Consider the following 15000-nt stretch of genomic DNA (forward strand, 5'->3'; position numbering starts at 1 on the left):
GCCGCGCAGGGAGAAGCCAAACTTGACGCAGGTGTCGTCCTGTCGATAGATGGTGATGAGCAGGGGCGGGGACTGGCGCAGCAGCTCCGACACGCTGTCGCGGCGCTTGTACGCGCGCTTGGCATTGTGCTCATCCACCTTGTCCATGAGCTCCTGGACGTGTGCAGACATGGGTTCCATCTTCGCACTGTGGACGTGGATGTGGGTGAATAGAAAAGGGGGGGGGGAGGGCGCTTCCTTGGTGTTTCTAAGGGGTGGGGATGGCCTTCTTCTTCTCTTCTTACTGTCTTGGTCTTGGCTTAAAGTCGCTGTCGTCGCTGTCGTCGTCTTCGTCGTCGCTGGTGGGTTTGTTCAGAAGTCGATGTGTGGGTCAATTGGGAGCGGGAAATAAATGCAGTGTCGAGAGGATGCTTGAGTGCGAGTATGTGTTTGTCTCGCCAATACTGTTGCGCTTGGTCTCAGGCTCCCCCGCGAGGCGCTAAACGGCTGTCTTTCCGTGCTTCCGTGCGTGGATGTGTGTGGGTATGTGGGAATGTGGTACGGGTGTGTGTGTGGGTGTGTGGAGTTTCTTCGTTTGGTTTTGTTAGGTTGGTTGGCTCGTTTGCAAGGTTACGGCTTGCTGGCGTTGGTGGAATGAAAGCAATCCTGTGCTTGCACCCGTGCTGGGTATGTGGAATGGAGGTTGTGGGTTGGCGCAGAGAGTGTGTGCGTGTGTGGGTGCGTGTGAGAGAGAAAGAGTGAGAGTGTGTGTAAGCGTTGGTGATGGATGCAGTCAGGCCTTGTTGTGGTTGGTGGAGAATGCCTCGCATGTCGTGTGCGTTGTTTGGGTTGCTTGGGGTTGGATTTGGTTGGAGCTGGTTGGTTGGTTTGTGTGTTGGAGGGCGTGCGTGTTTTTGTTGGCGGCTTTTTGCTGTGGCGACCAGTGGACACATGACATAGGATTGAAGGTCTTCCTTGGAGAAATTCGAGGCCTCGAACAGACAGAATGAGCAAGTCAAAATGCGGGAAGATTGTTCTGATTGTTGTTGTTGTTGTTGTTGTTGTTGTTGTTGTTGTTGTTGTTGTTGTTGTTGTTGTTGTTGTTGTTGTTGTTGTTGTTGTTGTTGTTGTTGTTCTTCTTCTTCTTCTTCTTCTTCGACTGCTTTCTTCTTCTTCTTCTTCTTCTTCTTCTTCCCCTTCCTCCTCGTCTGCTTCTTCTTCTTCTTCTTCTTCCTCCTCGTCTGCTTCTTCTTTTTCTTCTTGGTCCTGTTCTTCTTCGACTGCTTTCTTCTTCTGCTTCCTCCTCTTTTTCCTGATCCTGCCCATATGCGCCTCACGCTCTCATCCTCCCACACGCTCTTCAACGCTACATACTGCTCGTTTAAAAAACGGGTTATGTTAATTCCGGTATCGCACAACCATTACAAAACAACTACGACTCTGCAGCCTCACCACACACACACACACACGACCCCTCTTCCCTGCCCACCCTCATCAGTAAGGAAAGTTGTCGGCAATGCCCAGCTCCGTAGCCATGGCGCGCGTCTGCGAAATGGGCGGCTTGCGGCCGTGCTTCTCCAGGAAATCACGCAGCTTGCGGTGCAGGTCGTTCTCGGGCCACACCGTCCCCGCACCGTAGCGCCGATAGAAGCGATCGCACATCTCGTTCACGGCCATCCCATTGCGCTGCGTCTCCGCATACTTGTCAAGCACCTCCTTCTTCTCCATGTTCCGCTCGTGCAAGAGTCGCTCCACAAACTCGGCTCCAGAGAGAGCCCCGTCCTTGAACTGCTCAACCACCTCCCGATGCTGCCGCATAAACGCCTCTGCGCTGTTCAGGATGAGCGCCAGCTGGCCGTTGCGGTCCTGCCGCGCCGTGCGCCCCTTCCACTGCACCCACTCCCGGTACGAGTCCGGGATGTGCGTGATGATCACCAGCATGCCGCCAGCATCGTCCACGCCTTCGTCCGTCACCTTGTAGTCGTGGCCGCGCCCGCCAAAGTAGTCGGTCACCGTCACGCGCCACCCGCCGCCAACCGTGTCAATGTGCTGCATGGGCTGCGTCGCCTGGTCAATGGTCGTCTGCCACCGGTCCTTCTGCGACACGCCGTCAACCAGCTCCAGCAACAGCTGCACGCGCTCGCCCCCCAGCTGCGCCCGCAACTGCCGCGCCACAGCCTGCGCCTCGTCCGGCGTGGGCGAGATGACCAGCACGGGCACGGAGTCGATGTTCTCCTCCACCACAGACGCCACCTCTGCCCGCTGCTGCTGTGCGCCGTCAACCACCTTCAGCAGGTGCTGGTGAGGCTCCCGCTTGCGCGCATCCGTGCACGTGTTCAGGAACGGCGGCACGCTGAACACCCCCGCGTCGTACGTGCTCTGCAAATACTCGCGCTCCGCCTCGCCGCCCACAGAGCCCGTGAGCCCCAGGATGAACGCGTACTGCTTGAACACGTGCGGTGTCGCAATAACGTAGTTGGTCGTCTTGAAGCTCGGGCTGTCGTTGTACCCGGACACAAAGTTCAAGTACTCCAGCGCGAGGCTCGTCTGGTCGGCCTTGGGGCGGCCGCGCTCGTTCAGGATGCAGTAGCTGCCGTCCATCAGCGCATAGTCACGGCCCTCACGCCACCCCTGCACCTCCCGACACGCTCCACGCGCACGGTTCCACACGTGGCTCGGGCAGCCGGCAGGCTTGCTTGCACGCAGCCCGCTGCGCTTGAGCGCTTGGAAGCACTTGTGCACGTGCGGGCTGTTGTCCTCGTCGCGCTTGACAAACGCGTTGACCGGGTTGTTCTCAATCACCAGGTCGTCCACCTCATCCACAATGAGCACCAAACCCTCAAACACATTGTGCCCCTTTGGCGCCTCGTGGAGATGCGCGCGCTCCACGTCAATCTGCAGGCAATATGTGATGTCGGCCTCGCGCGAGATGACGGTGCTTGCGGTGACGCTGGTGCCGTCCCGCTTCTTGAACTGCGAGAAGAATGCCCGGTAGTTGTTGTAGTCGCGGTCAAGCAGGCTCACGTTGTTCTCCATAATGTGCACGCGGCGGCCGTGCACGCACACAAAGTACAGCGCCATCATGATGATGATGACCGACTTGCCCTCACCCGTGCCCACCTCCGCAATGAGCGACCTGAGTCTGGACCCCTCCACGCCAAGCTCGTCTGTCGCGCCCCGCTCCACCAGCCGATAAAACGTGGTGAACATGAGCGTGGTGATGATCTGCGTGTTGTGCGGCGTCATGGGAATGGACACAATGTCCTTCATGCGCCGCATCCAGCGCCCCGTAAACTCGATGATAAACGCCATCTCGGCATCGGACGCCGACGCGCTGCGTGCAAGCACGCCCTCAATGATGCGCGCCTGCGCCTCCTCCTCCTCAACGCGCAGGTCCTCCAGGTTGATGATGGGCGCGTCAAACTGCAGCCGCACCAGGCCAAGCAAGCTGTTCGCCCACGCGTTGTCCTCCTTTGGGTTGTTGCGCTTAAACTCCACAAACGCCTTCTCGTAGCTCTCGCGCACCAGGTAGTTGATGAAGAACGCAATGACGTCCAGCCGCCGGAACAGCTCCACCCACGTGCTCGGGTGGCAGTTGTCCACGTAGTGCGCAATGCACCCTTCAAGCAGGTTGCGGCTGCGGAACGACTGCACGATGAAGATGGCGTCCGTGGCAAACAGGCTGCACTGCACCAGCTCGCCAAGCTTGAGCCCGGCCGCGCGCCGGTCCCACAGCGCCGCGTTGCCACCCACGCCCTGCGAGCTCACGCTGCCATTGGCATGCCCACCAATGTCGTCGCTGTCGCTGCTGCCGTCGCCAACAGCTGCTGCACCGCCTACATCAGCGCTGCCGCCCCGCGTCACGACGTCACACAGGCGGTTGAGGTTGCTCAGGATGGTCTTGGCCTTGTGCGGCAGCAGGCGGGACAGCAGGTGCCTCATGTCCTCGGCAAAGGTGGCGTATCCATCCAGCTTCTCGGCCACCGCAAGCAGGTCAAAGTAGGTGTCGCGCAGCTTGTCGACGCCCACGGCCTTGTCCCGCGTCATGGCGTCACAGGCGGCCTGGCAGAAGAAGTGCGGCTTCACGAGGATGGTGCCGCTCATGATCATGTCCTTGCACTCCGGCAGCACGTGCTTGAAGCGCCTGTCCAGCGCCTCAATCGTCATCATGCGCAGGCCCTCGCCAAAGCACAGCTGAAACACGGGCTCGCCAACCTTGTCCGCCCACGCCTGCAGCTCCGCGTAGCAGCCGAGCAGCAGGCATATGCGCACAAACCCGATGAGGATGAGCTGGAACTCCGTCTGCGTGCGCTCGTACGCAAACTCCACCGCCATGCTGTCGTCGTTGACGCGCGCGTGCAGGGCATCAAACTCCTCCCGGTCTGCCGCAGCGTCCAGCCACGTGCGGTTGGCGCGCGTGATCCTGCACAGGTCCGTGACGGCGTACATGTAGATGAGGCGCACCAGCTTGGCCATCTGCGCATCCGTGCACGTGGCCGCCCAGCGCTCAAACGAGTCCACGCACACGACGTTGCTGCCGACCAGCACCACGACGGCGTCGAACAGGACCTTTGCCATGGCGTGCGGGAGGCCGGCGCCTTGCGGCTGTGCGAGGATGGACAGCAGGTCCCCCACGGCGTCTTGAATCGACTCTGCGCGCACGCTGAAGTAGGCGCGCAGGCAGAAGGCAAGCAGCCCCGTCTTGCCCTTGTCCACGCACGCGTGCACAAACAGGCGGAACGTCCCCATGTGCAGGCCCCCGCACTCCGTGAAGGTCCTGATGATGGCTGCTTGTTCCTCGGGCAAGGTGACGTCGAGACACGGCAACAGCAGGCACAGGCGCTCCTTGTCCTTGCCCTTCAGCTGCGGTCCATCAAACACGCGCTTGAGGACGGCTGCATCCTCTCCGCGCAGGTACGCAATGTACCGGTCGATGTTGTTCTGGGCCCAGTGCTTGCAGGCAAAGTATCGCAGGTGGTCTGCGTCGAAGAAGTACGCCAGCTCCTCGAAGCAGGTGAGCGGCACACTGCACACGTCTTCTCGCGCGCGCGACAGCCGCTCCTCCTCCACCTTCATGGCCATCAGCGTGTCCGCATCAAAAGGGGACGGCTCTCCGGTGTCGTCTCGGTTGCTGCCGCTGCCGTTGGTGTGGTAGTCGCTGTCATGCTCGTCACCCTCATCATCAGGAATATCATCATCATCGCGCTGATGATGATGATGATGACGATGTTGGTGGCGATGATGATGGCCGCGAAGCAGGCTGTGCACAACACCGTTGCCATTGTCATTGTCGTCATCCTCATCCACTTCTTCATCGCTGCTCCAAGCCTCACCACGAAGCGTGAAGCCACGGCGAGTGTGGCGTGAGTGATGGTGCATGTGTGACTGTTGCTGCGATTGCTGTCGTACAAGGGGGTGCTGATGATGGTGGTGTTGGGTATGGTGATGATGGTGATGGTGATGATGATGGTGATTGTGGGGATGTGCGCCTTGGGCCATGCCATCTACGCCGTTGGCGAGTGGCTCGGGCTTGTTCGCGTCCTGCAGCAAGATGAGCGCATCCTGCCTGAGCAGCGCGGCTGCTCGCTCCGCCGGGTTGACGGGCTTGTCTCTGAGGATGGCTGGGTCGTAGTCAAGCGCCATGCACAGGAGAAAGGGCCACGAAGGGTCACGCTGCAACGCGTACTCGGCCTGTCTGTGGATGTACACGACGAGCATGCTGAAGAGGGCGCACTTGTTGATGGCGGACGAGGCGGCGGAGGTGTTGTTGGTGCCCGTGGTGACGATGGTGTGCTCCTGCCACGACTCAAGGAGCTTTGAGCGCGGCTCAATGGCGTTGACAATCATGCGTGTGTGCACGCTGTGGTTGAGGTGGACCAGGAGGTTGAGGTACGCAGCGGCTTGCTCGGCCGCCGTGTCTGGCTCGTGCTCCACCTTCACCAGGTGCGTGAAGAGCCGGTGGATGGTGTTGAGCGTGGTTGTCTGCTCGCTGTCCCTGCACAGCCAGCGCAGCCACACATCGCGGTACTCTGGCCGCCCAAACCCGCCGAAGATGGCCCGCCACATGGCCTGTGCAAACTCGTGGTTGCCCTTGATGAAGGAAGGCAGCATCATGCCATCGTTCCCCTCCCACGTCTGCGCCGCGTTCAGCGCCGCCACCCACTGCTGCAGGTGCGTGCTGCTGTCGTGGGCCGTGGGCGCGTACAGGCGCAGCGTGTCGTTGTCGCCGTTCTTGATGGTGAGCCGACGCTCCTCCAGCTTGAACGCGAGCTTGTCGCGCGGGCGGATGCTGAACGACTTGGCCCCACGCTTGATCGGGTGCATGTACACAATGGCGTTCGGGGTGAGGTAGAGCAAGCGGAGCGATGGCTGTGCCAATCGCTTCTTCGCGCGCACTACCTTGTTGTCCCTTGCCCGTTCCACAGACGTCTTTCGCATGGCGGGGGGCAGGCAGCATTGGAAGGCGGCGATGGGGCGTGGCGGTGCGGCCGTTTTGGCACGCGGGTTGTTGCGCCGCCGCGGTGGCTTTGGTGGCGGCGTACGTGCGTGCGATGGTGGTGGCATGGGTTGCGTGGCTGCCTCTGGTGGTGTATCGCGGTCGTGGTGGTGCTGTTAAAGGGCAGGTGGTTGAGGGGAAGGAGGCGGGGGGGGGGAGTGGAGGAGGAATTAGGCGGGGGGGGGTAAAGGGATGAAGGTGAGAAAAGGTATGGGTGGCATGAAGGGCATTCGCACGCATGACGCATGGATGTTCACAACACACACACATACATACATACATACATACATACATACATACATACATACATACATACATACATACATACATACATACATACATACATACATACATACATACATACATACATACATACATACATACATACATACAGGCAGACACACCGGACACACACGCAAATAACGCACGTGGTTGTCGGCGAGCCACTGCATGTCGTAGAGGGGCGTTGGGCGAGCAGCTTGGTGGTTCATGTTGGTTCGCTGGTGCATCACGTTGGTGGCAGCAGAGTAGAAGAAGCGGTCACCATCGTCGTTTGAATCTGGCGGCAGCGGGACCGTCCCTTTGGTGGTGGCGGCGTTGCCCTTCACGGGGGACAGAGGCGGTGCGGTGCCGTGTGGTCGTGAGGGCCGTGGTGGTGGTTGGGGTGGCTGTGCCGGTTGCGGTTGTGGTTTCGGCTTCGATGCGGCGCGATTGCCTGCGTTGTCGCTGTCTTTGTTGTCAGTCGGCAGCGGCGGTGGCGGCAACGGCGGTGGCGGGAGTGACCGGTTCAGGTCGTGCGAGGACGCATCACCACCAAAGCCTGTGACGCTGTCCAGGGTCTAGGGTGTGTGAATGTGTGTGTTGGATGTGTATGTGTAGATGTGTGTACGTGTGTGTTGGATGTGTGTTGGGTGTGTGGATGTATACGTGTGCGCGCGTGGGTGGATGTACGTGGATGTGTGTGTGTGTGTCAGTCAACCCAATTCACGTCGCAGATCACGACACAAGCAAGTGCAGCAGGCAGGTACAGCAGGTGTAGCAGGCAAGTGCAGCAGGTGTAGCAGGCAAGTACATACCTGAAGCTTGGCGAGGATCTTGTGGACAAGCCGTGTGGGCACCGTCGGCTGCACATTGCTGAAGAGCGTCCACACAAAGCCAGAAGTCTTGTCAGGGGCGTCGTCACTACGCTGGTGTTGTGCATCTGCCACGTCAATGCGGAAGGCGGGCTTGTCGTTGATGATGGCGCGGAGCTCGGGACGGGTGTCATTGCCGTCTGCGCGTGTGTCCATGATGACGACAAGCGTGCAGCACGACAGCTTCTGCATGACGTTGTCGCTGATGGGCTGATCTGGCGGCACTTCGTACAGGAAGGCAGACTTGCCGTTGTTGTTCAAGGTGCTGGCCAAGGCGCGGCCCGCGTCCTCAGCACGCCGTTCACGCGGGTACACGACCACATCGCACCGGTAGGTCCTGGAGCCGTCGTCCATGGTGCGCCGTCAGCATGCGGGGTCGGGGGATGGGTGCTTCTGGTGGGAGGTCAGCAGATCAGAGGTGGGGATGGAGGGAAGGGTGCTCGATCGTTTGCTCGCGTCGGCCTGCTTGCGGTTGTTGCTGTTGCTTGCTTATGGTGCGTGTTGGATCGTGGCTTGGAAGCTCGGGAAGAAAATGGCACGCCATGCAAGAGCAGGTGTGCGTGCTGTGGTGTTCTGTGGTGTGGTGTGTGGCAGGAGCGAGCCACAAGGGAGCGCGGCGTGCACATGCACCGAGTGACATCTCATTCGTGTACGTGCCCATGGCGGTCGTGTGTGCGCGTGTGTGTGTGTGCGATGCGATGCGGTGCGTGCATGCATGGCACGAAACTTGACGTGGTGCTGTGCTGTGCTGTGCGATGCGATGTGATGTGATGTGATGGTCCAGTTATAGCAGATTGTGGCACGAAACGAAACGAAATGAAAAGTGATTGGATGGGAGTTGGTGTCTCAATCAGGCTTGGGAAGGGAAGGGAAGGGAAGTGGGATGCGATGGCTGATGGATGGATAGATGGATGGACGCTGGCTTGGCGGGGGGGGGGAAGCAGAGGTGCACGAACCACCACACAAACAAAAACAGCGAGCAGCGTCCGCTCGAGCGAGCAGTTTGCGACAGCATGAAATGCATGGAGCATCGCGAGGGGTCCACAACTCATCATCCACATCGCGCATGTTTGGCGCTTTATTTCTTCATGAATGAAATGTACCACCTGCGGAATAAGGGCGAAGCGACTCTTTCAAACACACCACACCACATCACACCACACCACAACACACGCTACTCTCCTTGGCCATCATCCTCAGCTGCTGCTGTGGATGCGATGGTGTGGAGGAGGGTGGATGCCGGGCCTGCCACGCCCTGCTGTGCACCGTACGCCTGCAGCAAGTTGTGCACGAGGTTGAAGTCCAGAGCAATCGGCGACGCCTCATCGTCCCCACCACGCTCGGCGCTGCTTTCGCTGTCGTGTGGGGTTGGCGCTGTCTCGTCCGCCGCGCTCAACGGATCCTGATGATTTGCATGATTGTGAATATGATAACGTGAGCCAGAGCACCGCAAACAAAACCACGATATGCACACACACACACACGCAGACAGACAGACACACACAGATACAGACACAGACACAGACACACAGACACGCACACACAGACAAACACAATACACAGACAGACACGCACGCACACAGACAGACACGCACGCACGCACGCACACACACACGCACACACACAACCCACACGCACCTTGACGTATCCGTGCTTGACATATGTGCCCTTGAGCTCGCGTTCAATCTGATCATGCACGTCTGCAAACGGGTCCTCTGTACCATCCTCCCCTTCCGCTTTCTCCTTGCGGGCGCTGGTACCCTGCGCTCGCTGCTCTCCTCTTTTGCCAACGCCTTCTCTTCTCCCTGCTTCTCCTGCCTCAACATCTTCAGCAAAGTGCACCCGCCGCGTGTCCTGCTGCTGCTTTTTGTGCTGCTTCTTCTGTTTCCTGTTTCCACGTCCACCAGCAGCGGTCACACCAGCCTTCATGTCGTCGCCTCCCGTCATTGCATCGCCATCACCGCCATCATCTGCCACTTGCTGTAAGAGCGTGCGAAGACCGGACAGGAACTGCTCTGCGTCCAGCTGCACATCTTCATCACCATTCCCGCCCCACGCACCAACTACACCACCACCATCACCATCTTCACCATACTCATCATCACTGTCGTCGCTGTCCTGGTCTTCCTGCAGAAAGTAGTCATTCAGGTCGACTGCGCCCTCGAATCCGCTCTCCATGCCAACAAACTTTGAGATGCCATCAGCCATCGCCCGCAGCTGCTTCTGCACCTCCGCCTCCGCCATCCCCTCTTCACCACCATCACCATCACCACGGCTACCGTCATCGCCAATATTGCGCTCCTCCTGCTTGGCTTCCGTTGTCAGCAGCTGGTATGCGGACAGCAGTTTGTCCAAATCTGTCGGTGTCATTGTCATCCACTCGTCACTGTCCTCGCGAATGTGTGCTGGCGGCGTGTATTGAACACGGCTGTTGCCATCACCACTGCCACCATTGTCACCATGGCTGCTCCATGCGTCCATCTGTGTCCTGAGTCGCAGCGCCTCCAGCTGCACTGTGCTCAATGCCAGGCCGGCACCGCCATCGCCACGTGGCCTGCTGTTGCGTTGCTGCCTGCCCTCGTCCACCACACCACCCCCGTCACTGCCATCACCACTGCCATCACGCTTCTGGGCCCGAATCACATCCGTGTCGTCCAGCCCTGGGCGTTGGATATGGGTGCTGACAATCTCGTCTGCGGTGCGGCCGCGGGTGCGCTGCGATGCTGCCACCTTCTCCAGAAACGCCTGCTTGGCAGCCTGCATCTTCTCGCGGTATGCCTTGGAGCCGGGGATGTTGGCGCCAAAGTAGCTGTGGTGCTCCAGGCCCTTGAGAAACTGCTGGAAGCGCACATCCTCGTCAAGTCGATCGAGATCCAATACGGGCGCCTTGCTGGCCAGGATTTCAAACCCGCATGCGAGTTTGGCGCCAAGCGTGTATGCGTTGTACTCGCTGGAGGATGGCGGGGGCATGCGGCCAAACACGGGTGGCGGCTGGAATTGCTGCTGCTTCAGCTGCGCGTACATGCACCTGGACATGACGACGGGGCCCATGACGCGCTCGCTTGGTGGGAAGGTGGCCATCTTGCCGCATCGCTTCATGTCGATGGGATCACGCAGGTAGAAGCACGACACTGCCGATGATACTGTCTGCGGGTGCTCTTCCAAGTACTGTTGCAGTTGTTTTGGGTATGTGTGTGTGTGGGGGGGGGTGCAGGACAAGGATGGAGGAGGCGGTCACGTGGATGAGGGGCGTGTGCAGTGGACACATACACACACATGCATAAACACACACATACACACACACGCACACGCGCACGCACACACATGTACACATGCATAAACACACACATACACGCGCACACGCGCACGCACACACACACACACACACACACACACACACACACACACACACATATACACATACACACCACGACGCTCACAGAGCAGAGCAGTTGTGTGCATACCTTGAGGAGACGGGCTGGGAGGAAGCAGCGGGTGTGGTGCATGGACTCTTGGGCATGCTGTGGGTAGTGGGCGAGGCGGTGTTGCAGCAAGGATTGGACCTGGGCAGACGCGCACGTCTGTTTCGGGGAGCAGCGGATGGCGCGGAGGGCCTGTGATACGCTCGCGTCACCCTGCGGCAGGACGCCAATGTCTGCTGGGGATGACGGCTGCGGCACGATGTGCAGCTGGCCGTCGCAGAGGAACACGCGGTTGCGTGCCGTGTCGGGCTCGACCCATCGGGGAAGCGCCTGCGCAACCTCAATGAGCAGGAAGCTGCCGTCCGTGTCTTCCACTTTGGCAATGAGCGGGAGCTGCCGCGTGATCTCACGCAGGATGAACGTGGCAAACCACTCATCCTCCACGTTGTCGCCAAAGTTGAGCCCACCAACAATGCACGCTTCCTCGTCCACGCCGCCGCCGGCGCGGAGCTCAAAGGCCAGCGGGTCCTGCTGCCAGATGTAACCCTCACAATACCTCTCTGCCACCTTCTCACATGCCGTCAACAGCTCCCCGAGCGTCTCAAGCTCCACCCCCATGTCCTTCGGGTACAGGGCAAACCACATGTGGTCGCCCACAAACGTCGTGGTCGTTCGAGCAGCCATCTTCGCTGCTGTTGTGGGTCCTGTTTATGCATTTTTTTGTCCTGTCGAGTGACAGTGCCCCTTCCCTGTGTCATTTGCGATTTTTATTAAAGCTTCCCCAGCAGCCCTCGACCATTTTGCAACGCACCAACCCAACTGATGTCAGTCTCTCCCTCGCCACTGGCGCGCCTCATTTGGAGCACCTCATTTATTTGACCCCTCTCCCCACCGCCTGTCCTCCTGTCCTCTCCCTGCTCGTTCACCGTCTTCTGTTTTTGAGCTCCGACCATGGAATCCAAGCCCCCTCGCCTGTCACAGCAGCCGCCTTCCCTCTCACCCGCTGGCGCTACACCGCTTCTCCCAGCACAGCACGATGCTCTCACGCAAAACCCGTCCCCTGGAGTGCCGCAACAGGTCCACAAACCCTTTCGGTGTCCCGTTGATGGGTGCAAGCGCTTCACTCGTCGCACTGGCGTGAAGGATCATATCAAGCTCAAACATGCGGGCGCTCTTACTGAGGCCGAGTTGACTGCCTTGTTCCTGAAAGAAGAGCAGATAAACAAGAATGTCAAGCGATCGGTTCCTTGTCGCGTTCCAGGCTGCGGCAAAACGTTTCTGACAGCCCAGACCATGTCCGCACATCTCACCAACGTCCACAACATCAAGAATCCCAAGGTATGCTCGCAACTGTGTGTAAGGCCCAAGGCCGCGCATTTTCCTGCTTGTGTGTCTCTCTTGAAGGAGCTTCGATATCTCATGATGTGGCACTCTCCTTTTTTTCGGCAGGACCCCCACATCTTCCCATGTCTGATCGCTGGTTGCACCTCGACACCATTCGCTATTGTCAAGGACCTGGCGAATCACCTCTCCTCAGCTCATGGGGCATCGCGTCAGTATTACTGTCCGGGATCTTTCTTACACCTGCGATTGCTCTGCTAGTTGGCACTTCACATCTAGAGCGTTGCTTGGGCTGCTTGGTTTGCGAGGCTTGGGCTTCAGCTCACCCGCTCTGGTAATTGTGGGCAACACTTGGTAGATACGAGGGTGCGGTACTTCGACTCGATGGAGAGCTTTGAAGCTGTCATCGCTGCCTCCCGCGCGGATGAGTTTGTGAAAACGGACTTTCGCAGCCTTCATGAGTGGAAGCATGTGCCAGCGAGACAGAAGGAGTGGAAAGGAGGCCGAACCGTGCCTGTGGTGCTTGAAATTGAGAAGCGGTGCTCCCGGCACGCAGTCATCCGCGCACCCCAGGCAACAGTCCGTGTCAATCGTGCCAAGGGCACGAAGGCTGTTGGCAGATGCCCTGCACGGTTGTGGCTCCAGATGGCTGAGAGTGGTGAGGTGAAGGTGACGACGTTCAACTACCACTACCACCCGTTGGAGTTAAAGTACCTGGACGTGCCAAAGGTGATGCGTGCAGAGATCAAGCATCTCACTCATCTTGGAGTGGGGTATGGTGCAATTTACAAGCAAGTGTCTGCCCTGTTCGAGACTCACCCCCGCGTCAGGTGAGCATGTATCACTACTGTGCTTGTGTGTGCGTGTGTGAGTGTGCGTGTTGCTACCCCATGCAGTCAATGACCAAGTGTGTTTCGTTGTTACCTTCGTCTGCGTCAGTTATTCTTTTACACGCTCACGCACTCTTACACACACACACACACACACACACACACACACACACACACACGCTCACGCTCACGCTCACGCTCACGCACTCTTACACGCACGTACACATACACACACACGCTCCCTTACACCCTCACGCTCTCTCACACATACACGCACTCTTCCACACACCCTTACACGCTCACGCACACACACACACACACACACACACACACGCTCACGCTCACGCTCACGCACTCTTACACACACGTACACACATACACACACTCTTACACACACACACACACGCACACACACACACGCACGCACACACGCTCACGCACACACGCTCACGCACACACTCTTACACGCTCACACACTCTTACACACACATACACACACGCGCACTTACGCACACTCTCACACGCTCACGCACTCTTGCACACATACACACGCGCGCACACACATGCAGTGTCCTGACCAAGGAGCACGTCAGGAATATTGCTAAGGAGTGCGAACCTGGTCGATATGCCCCTGTCCAACAACGAGTGTCAACTGCTGTTAGGCTCCTGCAACAACAACAACAACAACAACAACAACAACAACAACAACAACAACAACAACAACAACAACAACAACAACAACAACAACAACAACAACAACAACAACAACAACAACAACAACAACAACAGCAGCAGCAGCAGCAGCAGCAACAACAACAACAACAACAACAACAACAACAACAACAACAACAACAACAACAACAACAACAACAACAACAACAACAGCAGCAGCAACAACAACAACAACAACAACAACAACAACAGCAGCAGCAGCAGCAGCAACAGCAGCACCCGCCACGGCGATCACACCCGCAAGTGTACGCTTCGACAAGTTCCATCGTTCTTCGGAAGAGACCGAAGACGGGCTGCCCAACACTTACAACCACGACACCACTACGCCAATCAATAGGAAACAGCATTGGCAGCGCCAGCAATGGGAGAGCATGACATGACAGACGCAGCGGCACTAGCCATGACTGGACACCGACGATAGGGGAGCCGAGCAAGACCCCCAGGCCTCATGCTCTCGGCTTGCCACCTGCACATGACTATTCGTCGTGTATGTGTGTTTGTGACTGTGCAGCAGTTTTCGTATGCATGTATGTACTTCAATTGTTAGAACTGTGTACTTGAGGGCACATTAAACGAAGGCAAGAGGCATCATGCACATACACACACACACACATACGCAAATGCCTGCGCCCTCTCAGCATGGCTTGCGCGAAAGGTGAGACAATATCCGGATAATGTCCACACTCGGATAAAGTACGAACGCCACAACAGTCCGTGTGAGGACGATCAATATATCTGGGTAAAGGGGTAACAATGCGGATGTGTCGAAGAGAGAGCTGTGTTGCAAATTGCGGTGCAATTGAGCGAATGTTTATTGGCAAATGACAGGGACGATACACTGGCACTCGTTGTGTTGAGAAGACCACTGACGATGCCGTGGGACGAGGTGCGCTCACTGCTTGGGTCCTCCGCTCGCTTGCTTGCTTGCTCACTCGCCATGGATGTGTGTGCTCTCCAGCTGGTGCTTGCCTTTGAACTCACACGCTGTGCAACCCCCGTCTTGCAGGAGGATTGGTCGCTTCAGCTTGCTGCTGATGGCGCCACCGAGATTTCCATGCACGACATCA

At 58.1% G+C, this 15000-nt stretch overlaps 5 protein-coding genes across 5 annotated transcripts in view; 2 read left to right on the top strand and 3 right to left on the bottom strand.

The window, feature by feature from the left end:
- Window positions 1-180, bottom strand: part of PTSG_11657 (uncharacterized protein) — a gene marked incomplete at both ends in the record, with an annotated part of 977 nt that extends 797 nt beyond the window's left edge. The window contains one exon of the mRNA XM_004998329.1: window positions 23-180. Within this exon, the coding sequence (XP_004998386.1) occupies window positions 23-180 (158 nt within the window). The remainder of the gene's footprint in view (window positions 1-22) is intronic.
- Window positions 181-1473: 1293 nt separating this feature from the next.
- Window positions 1474-8540, bottom strand: PTSG_00915 (uncharacterized protein; the record flags this gene model as incomplete). The annotated part of the gene is made up of 4 exons (XM_004998330.1): window positions 7552-8540; window positions 6904-7314; window positions 5488-6588; window positions 1474-5184 (listed from the first exon to the last, which is right to left on the bottom strand). The coding sequence occupies exons 1-4, from the start codon at window positions 7960-7962 to the stop codon at window positions 1474-1476; spliced, it is 5634 nt and encodes a 1877-aa protein (XP_004998387.1). The 5' UTR covers window positions 7963-8540.
- Window positions 8541-8710: 170 nt separating this feature from the next.
- On the bottom strand, window positions 8711-11730 carry PTSG_00916 (uncharacterized protein). Its single transcript, XM_004998331.1, has 3 exons — window positions 11073-11730; window positions 9247-10776; window positions 8711-9010 (listed from the first exon to the last, which is right to left on the bottom strand). The coding sequence occupies exons 1-3, from the start codon at window positions 11712-11714 to the stop codon at window positions 8783-8785; spliced, it is 2400 nt and encodes a 799-aa protein (XP_004998388.1). The 5' UTR covers window positions 11715-11730; the 3' UTR covers window positions 8711-8782.
- Window positions 11731-11981: 251 nt separating this feature from the next.
- Window positions 11982-13205, top strand: PTSG_00917 (uncharacterized protein; the record flags this gene model as incomplete). The annotated part of the gene is made up of 3 exons (XM_004998332.1): window positions 11982-12368; window positions 12480-12594; window positions 12730-13205. The coding sequence occupies 3 exons, from the start codon at window positions 11982-11984 to the stop codon at window positions 13203-13205; spliced, it is 978 nt and encodes a 325-aa protein (XP_004998389.1).
- A 1599-nt stretch (window positions 13206-14804) lies between these two features.
- The window catches only part of PTSG_00918 (uncharacterized protein), a gene marked incomplete at both ends in the record, with an annotated part of 2174 nt that continues 1978 nt past the window's right edge, over window positions 14805-15000 (top strand). The window contains 2 exons of the mRNA XM_004998333.1: window positions 14805-14819; window positions 14940-15000. The exon at window positions 14940-15000 is cut by the window's right edge and continues 15 nt beyond it. Coding sequence (XP_004998390.1) covers window positions 14805-14819; window positions 14940-15000 — 76 coding nt within the window. The remainder of the gene's footprint in view (window positions 14820-14939) is intronic.

Source organism: Salpingoeca rosetta, assembly GCF_000188695.1.
Source record: "Salpingoeca rosetta unplaced genomic scaffold supercont1.2, whole genome shotgun sequence".
NCBI lineage: Eukaryota > Choanoflagellata > Craspedida > Salpingoecidae > Salpingoeca > Salpingoeca rosetta.

What these genes read in the sequence shown, in the direction of transcription:
- PTSG_00916 (XM_004998331.1), bottom strand. Translation starts at nt 11,714, where the DNA reads ATGGCTGCTCGAACGACCACGACGTTTGTGGGCGACCACATGTGGTTT. An exon ending in TCCCAGCCCGTCTCCTCAAG is followed by an intron (nt 10,777 to 11,072) that starts GTATGCACACAA and finishes CAACTGCAACAG; the next exon opens with TACTTGGAAGAGCACCCGCA. An exon ending in TCAAGCACGGATACGTCAAG is followed by an intron (nt 9,011 to 9,246) that starts GTGCGTGTGGGT and finishes GCAAATCATCAG; the next exon opens with GATCCGTTGAGCGCGGCGGA.